Source organism: Apodemus sylvaticus, chromosome 2, assembly GCF_947179515.1.
Source record: "Apodemus sylvaticus chromosome 2, mApoSyl1.1, whole genome shotgun sequence".
NCBI classification, from domain to species: domain Eukaryota; kingdom Metazoa; phylum Chordata; class Mammalia; order Rodentia; family Muridae; genus Apodemus; species Apodemus sylvaticus.
The window spans coordinates 120,060,035-120,067,004 of NC_067473.1; the positions used below are offsets into that span (position 1 = coordinate 120,060,035).

The window sequence follows — 6,970 nt, forward strand, 5'->3', positions numbered from 1 at the left end:
GTATCTCTGTCTCCATGACAAGGAGATTTTACAAGCATGTGCCTGCACATTCAACATGGCTTTCAGGGCTTGAACTTGGGTCCTCACATTGCCAGCTCTTTACCCAGTGAGAGTCTTCCCAGCCCACAGTGAGGTACAGTGGCTTCAAGTAGCCTAGCTTCAAGACAGTTTTGAAATGCGATGTCACTTATTTTTGATTCTAATATGTTTTATACTAGCAGTCTGATTTAATGTGTTCTCTCAGTGTGACTGGAGCACGTCCTTGTTAAAGCAGCAGTAACACTGCCACCTCTTGTCTTCTTTGCAAACAGGTATTTACAACATTGGAAATCACAAAGTCCTCAGGGCTGGACATTACTCAGAAAGGCTGCTGAGGCTAGCCCTGCTGCTGTTGGGTTTCCCTGTCACACCCTCACTCTGTGCCCATGACATCTGCTTGGGCACTGGAGACCAGTGCCGGGCTTTCTCTTGGCATAGAGATGAGAAGGCGGCAGAGGACCAGCAGCAGCATCTGGAGTCTCAGCTGACGGCATCCGGCAGCCAGGCTGCACCCTTGACGCCTTGGCTCGGAACCTGCAGAGGTGAGCCAAGGCCGACTCCTGCCCGTCAGCCTCGACTTCCCCCCACGAGACCTTGGCTGGCACAGTGAACCCACCTCCCTTTCCCAGTTGCCAGTGCTTTGACCCCTCTCTTTGTTCCCGTGAAGAGATTGTCTTTTCTCAGTTGTGGACTTGTCTGTAAAGAGGCTTGTTGCCTAGAGTGTAGCACTTATGGATCTGTGGTGTCTGGGGAGCCAGGTTACAGCAGTTGGCTGCACCAGCCTCCTCATAGAACCTGCTGTCATAAACCTGACTCATACCTCACTCCTTGCACAGCTCCTGAGGGGGGAACCTTGAAGCCATTCTCCTCCCAGCCTCTAGTCTAATGGAGCATCACAAAGAAGAGAAAAAAAATCCGTGTATTGCTATCATTTTTCCATGTTTATCATAAGGGTACTATTAAAAACAATTTTACTACAATTTCTGTGATCTAATTCATTAAACATGATTTGTTAAGTCATGATCCATTGAAAAATAGTTCACTAAAATTTAAAAAATGTCTATATTGTTTTGTTTTTCTGAGGCAGAGTCTTACTTGGTATTATAACAAGGCTGTTCACCTTACACCAGTCAGAATGGCTAAGATTAAAAACTCAAGAGACAATAGGTGTTGGTAAGGATGTGGAGAAATAGGAACACTCCTCCACTGCTGGTGGGAATGCAAGTTGGTACAACCACTCTGGAAATCAGTTTGGGTGTTCCTCAGAAAACTGGGCATAACACTTCCGGAGGTCCCTGCAATACCTCTCCTGGGTATATACCCAGAGGATTCCCCAGCATGCAATAAGGACACATGCTCCACTATGTTCATAGCAGCCTTATTTATAATAGCCAGAAGCTGGAAAGAACCCAGATGTCCCTAAATGGAGGAATGGATACAGAAAATGTGGTATATTTACACAATGGAATACTACTCAGCAATTAAAAACAACGAATTCATGAAATTCTTAGGCAAATGGTTGGATCTGGAAAATATCATCCTAAGTGAGGTAACCCAATCACAAAAGAACACACATGGAATACAGTCACTGATAAGTGGATATTAGCTCAGAAATTCTGAATACCCAAGACACAATTCACATATCAAATGACTCCTAAGAAGGAGGAAAGAGAGGTCCCTGGTCCTGAAAATGCTTGTTCCAGTATTGTAGGGGGAGTACCAGGTCAGAGAAGTAGGATTGAGTTGATAGGGGAATGGACAGAGGGAAGAGGGCTGAGGGAACTTAGGGGGAGGGGGGGAACCGGGAAAGGGAAAATCATTTTGAATGTAAACAAAGAATATTGAAAATAAAAAATTATAAAAAAATAAAAAATATTTTTAAATTAAAAAAAAACAAAAACAAAAAAACAAAACAAGGCTGTCCTGGAACTCAAAATCCTCCTGCCTCAGCCTCCTAACGGCTGAGATTGCAGGCATGCACCACCACAGCAGGCGGCCCTTCCTCTTTGCACATCCATTGTGTGGATAGTCTGAGCTGACTGGCCACACATGTTATGGGGAAATCATACTTCACAACTGTTGTCTAACCAGTGCTCCAAGCACTGGCTGAACTATCAACTAAATGACAGGCCTGACCAGGTAAGAAGATGTGTGGAGCTCAAAGGAAAGAGGTCTGTCTCTAGCTAGTGTGTCTGGGCACAGGCCAGATGGAGAGAGAAAAGAGGGGCAGGTGTATGTGTGTGGGGGAGGGGGCAGGGTCTGTGTGGAGAGGTCTGACTGTCATGACTCATGACTCCTGTCCCCCAGTGCCAGGGACAGACTGCACTCAGGTGTCTCTGCATCTAGAATGGCCCATGTGGGAATTAGCTCCTGGGACTGCTGGCTGATCTCTCACTAATCAGAAGCACTGCTATGGGTACCTGGTCTCTTGGACCCAAGGCCACCAGGAGCCCTTACCTGTGATCACTTCCGCCCAATTCAAGGGTGGTACATGGCTGCTGCCCTTTGGGAGCAGTGAGTTTAGAATGCGTACTAAATGTGGGTGGCGTTTCTCTTTCAGGAAGAGATTTACTCCTGGGACATGCAGTGGTGCTGTTGCAGTTGCTTGCTAGGTGGTGTACACATCTGTCCAGTCACTGTGGAGTCAGAGAACATGCAGCCAGTGTGTGGAGAATAAGCACATTGGGTGCACCCTCCTCCCTCCCGAGGCAAACACTGACCAGTGCACAGCTGGTTGTCTTTTTGATTTATGTATATGAGTATTTTGTTTCACATATGTCTGCACCGTATGCATGCATGGTGCCTGTAGAGGCCTGCGAGGGCACTGGATCTCTTGTGACTGGAGTTAGACAGTTGTGAGCTATAGTGGGGTACTGGGAACAGAACTCTGGTCCTCTGGAAGAGCAGCCAGTGCTCTTAACCACTGAATCATCTCCTTATCTCTCAAATTGTGCTCTTAAAGCATGCATATTTCTTCAGTGTGTCAGCTTTGAGTGGCCATGGCTGACCATATCGCCACTTTGCCAGAGGCGGCCTATCCACCATGCAGAAAGACCTCTTTATAATTGAACTAGGCTTGTGTCTTCTGAAGCAAAAGCAGCTGAAACCAGAGGTGACTTGAGAGGGTTGTGTGTGTGGGACTAATTAAACTAGAAGCTGGTGGATACTCTCGACCACTGGCAGCAGTGGCCCTTGCTAAATGCTGCTGCTGCTCAGTCTCTGTGGGTGCAGCTCTGGCTGGAGCATATCATGGTGGCAGCCAGACCTTCATAGGACATTGTTCACAGTGTACCCTCAGAACTTGCATCTAAGTAGGAATGCCAGGTAAGGTAAGGTGAACATACAATTATACAAATAGTTTTGTCAGGTCCTGAGAAGGGGATGGGCACCAACGTCCACAGTACAGCCCAGTGATAAACCAACAGGGCTCAGCTCCAGAAGAAACAGATGAGGGAGCTGTCCCCAGGGAGAGCCGTGTGGAGAGCCAGGACGCCAAACTTGTCCATGTGTCAGGGCCATGGGGCACTGTGTTTTGACAAATAGGGCCTGGCTCATGCTTGGGTGAAGGGAAAGATTACCCTTATGGAGGTGTGGTTGCTTGAATAAGAACGACCCCCCAAATTCAAATATATGAATGCTTAGTTGTCAGGGAGTGGTACTACTTGAGAAGGATTAGGAGGTGTGGCCTTGTTGGAGGAGGTGGTAGCTTTTGAAACTTTTAAAGCCCAAGCCAGCCAGGCGGTGGTGGCTCATGCCTGTAATCCCAGCACTCTGGGAGGCAGAGGCAGGTGGATTTCGAGGTCGAGGCCAGCCTGGTCTTACGGAGTGAGTTCCAGGACAGCCAGGACTATACAGAGAAACCCTGTCTCGGAAAAAAAACAAATAAATAAATAAAAAAAAAGCCCAAGCCAGCCCCAGTGGCTCTTGCTTCCTGATGCCAAGGATCCCGATGTAGAATTCTCTACTTCTCCAGCATCATGTCTGCTAGTATGCTGTCATGCTTCCCACCATGATGATAGTGGACTAAGCCTCTTCAACTGTAAGCAAGCCCCCAATGAATGTTTTATAAATAGACTTGCCCTGGTCATCATCGTGTCCCTTCACAGAAATAGAACACATGATTAAGACAAGAAGTCTGTAACTTGCTTTTATCTCTAAAAATATTGTTAAAGTGCACATACAGAAGGCCATTTCCAGCCACAAGAGAGGGCTTGGCTAAAAGCATTGGCTTTTCTTCCAGAGGTCTTGAGTTCAATTCCCAGTACCCACATGGAGTCTTGAAACTCCAATGGTCTCTTCAGATATGCAGAAAGCACAAACAAAATACCCTTATCTATAGACAAATCTTTTAAAAAAATATCTAAAACTAAGATAGCAAGGCAGAGAGCCCCTTTCACTTGGTGTTTCTTGGGTGGGTAGATCCACTCTTGAAGCATCCATGAGGCTCCTGCCCACCCTCACTCTTGCCATTACCAAGACCGAGGCCCTGGGACCCCACAGCTGAGCTGGACAGGCAAGAATGATGTCAAGTCCCTTCCCTTGCAATGGCTGCCATGCCTGCCTCTCCCGGAGCCTTATCCCCTTGTCTCTGCCAGGCAAAGGAGGCCCCACACCTCTTCACACAGCTTCTGGCACCCATGTTTTCCATTTGACATCTAGAGAATTAAGCAATTGCCCATTTATAGAGTAAGTGAGAAGAACAGCCGACCAGTTCGTCTGGTGTGAGCTCATCCAGAACTCCATCTGGCTTTCCTGGGTGGGGACCTAGACCTTGGCTTTCATAGCTTTGCAGAGGTCTAAGTTTATCTTCATTTCTGAAGGACATTTGCCCAATAAGGGAATCCAACTTGACTTGTGTTTCCCATCAGCAGTGTAAGGGTTAAGTTCCCACGTCATCTTGTCCATTACTATTGTGACTGCATCATCCCACCTTGTTGATTTCCTCCTGCGCGTCTTTCCACATCACTTCTTAGCCATTCTTAAGACAGTTTGGTGCTCAGCAGCTGGTGCTCCCCCTTGCTGAAAGGAGGGGCCCGAATCCCCAGATGGGACCACACCTTGTCCTGTGCACACACAGAGGGCCTCTCTGTCTTACCACATCTGCTCTGTAGTTGGCGTGACAGCAAACCTCTCCAGACTTCTGCTCCTTCTTCACAGCTCTGAGGGTAGAGGATTCATTCTTTTGGGTCACCACAGCTAACCTGGCACACACCACTTTTCTTTCCTTATTGGTAATGATCTCTCTGGAGGAAGCCACCCTGAGGCAAGTGTGACTCTCCAGGGTCACTGCTTCTGGGACAGTAGTAAGCCAGGCACATCTGACAACAAGCATGGTGACACCTCAGCAGCCAATCTGATTAGTCGGATGGAGGAATCTACTGTGGATACTCTGCACGAAGGAATGATCCACATCCCGGGGTGGGGCGGGGGAGGGACCAGAGGGTGGGGATGGAGTCTGCTCAGATGGATTGTATATCTCTGGTCTTCTATTTTAATATTTCCAGACTGCAGTTGGTGGGTAACTGAAGCCTGAGCAGGCAGAACTTCATGTGGGGAGGTATGGTGGATGTCTCTCCATTTTTAGCCTTTCTGGGCTTTACTGGCCTTCTAGGATCTGTGAGTTAATGTCTTACCCCAGAATGGGAAAATCCTCAGCCATTTCTTCCTCAAATATGTTATATATTTTCTGCTTGTAGACTTCCAGTGTGGATGTACTGGAATTAATTTTGTGTACCTCAGATTCCTTTTGTTCCCACCTTGACTTGGCTCCAGGGAACCCTCCTTCCTGCCCCCATCCCCCGCTGTATCCCATCCCATCTGCTGCTAAAGGCCTTGCACAGATTTACCCCATGTTGCATTGTATCTGCAGATTTGGGTTTTTGCTGGTAGAACTGCCATGCCTCTTTTCTTATATTTTATCTTTCTGTTCAAATTATATATTCTCATATAGCATCCACCCTTCAGGCTATCTGGCACATTTATAATTTGAAGTCCTCTGTTTCTCAGAGCTCGGCCGTCCCTATCTGGCTTTTACTGAATGTTATTCTCAGTGGGTTACATTTTCCCGTGTCTTTGCACACTTCCTATGTCTACGCAGTGTGATGTAAGAGGGCGCGGGCTGGTTGTTGTGCTCAGGAGACTGTGCTCATGTTCTTTCTGCTTCATTGTGGGTGGCTCCGGCCTCTGGATGTAGTCAGCCAGGGCTGTGCCCATTGGAGCGCTGGTTAGAGCCACCTCTCCTGTTCTCCATATTTTGAGGGTGCAATAGGGCTTAGGATCTGGGGGGACCCCAGTTGGCATCTGGCTGTCGTCAGCCGAGCTTTGCTGTCTGATGACAGAGCTCTCCATGCCTTGTGGCGGTCACTGGGTTGTTTCCTTTCAGTCATTTTGAGAATGTATCTGTAGCCTCTGATGAGCGGACGGCCTCTTTGCAGCCAGCGCCATGGCCTGAGCCGTCAGGGGCAAACAGCAGGGCACTGGGTAAAGGCAGAGTGCCTGGGAAGGATGTTACTCAGTGCTACCTCATCCATAGCCTCCCTGTGGCAGGATGGATGGCAGTGGCCACACCCCTGAAACCAAGGGCCTCATCCCCTGGGCGATCCGGTCATCAGGCAGGTTCCGGTGGAGAGATGGTCAATCCACAGGTGCACTAAGAACTTGATGGCAGCATTGAGAGACCTGGGGCCTGGACCGTGGAGCCCAGTTGGAGAAAGTAGGCTATGGGGAAGGGGTGCCTTTGAGGAGCTCACCTTGTCCCTGTCTCCTCTCCCTCTTCCTTTCCTCCCCTCTCCCACCTCCCTCCCTTTCTCCATCTCCACTGTCCACCATTGGGTAAGCCACTGTTCTGACACAGGCTCCCTGCCATGGCGCTCTGTCTCACCACACGTGGATCCAGAGACAGGAAGGCCAAGTGGGGAGGTACTGAGGGATC

At 48.5% G+C, this 6,970-nt stretch overlaps 1 protein-coding gene across 1 annotated transcript in view; it reads left to right on the plus strand.

The window, feature by feature from the left end:
• Window positions 1-1,019, plus strand: part of Txnrd3 (thioredoxin reductase 3) — a 32,132-nt gene extending 31,113 nt beyond the window's left edge. Inside the window, exon 16 of the mRNA XM_052174305.1 lies at window positions 312-1,019. Coding sequence (XP_052030265.1) covers window positions 312-374 — 63 coding nt within the window. The 3' untranslated portion in view covers window positions 375-1,019. The remainder of the gene's footprint in view (window positions 1-311) is intronic.
• The last annotated feature ends 5,951 nt before the right edge of the window (window positions 1,020-6,970 follow it).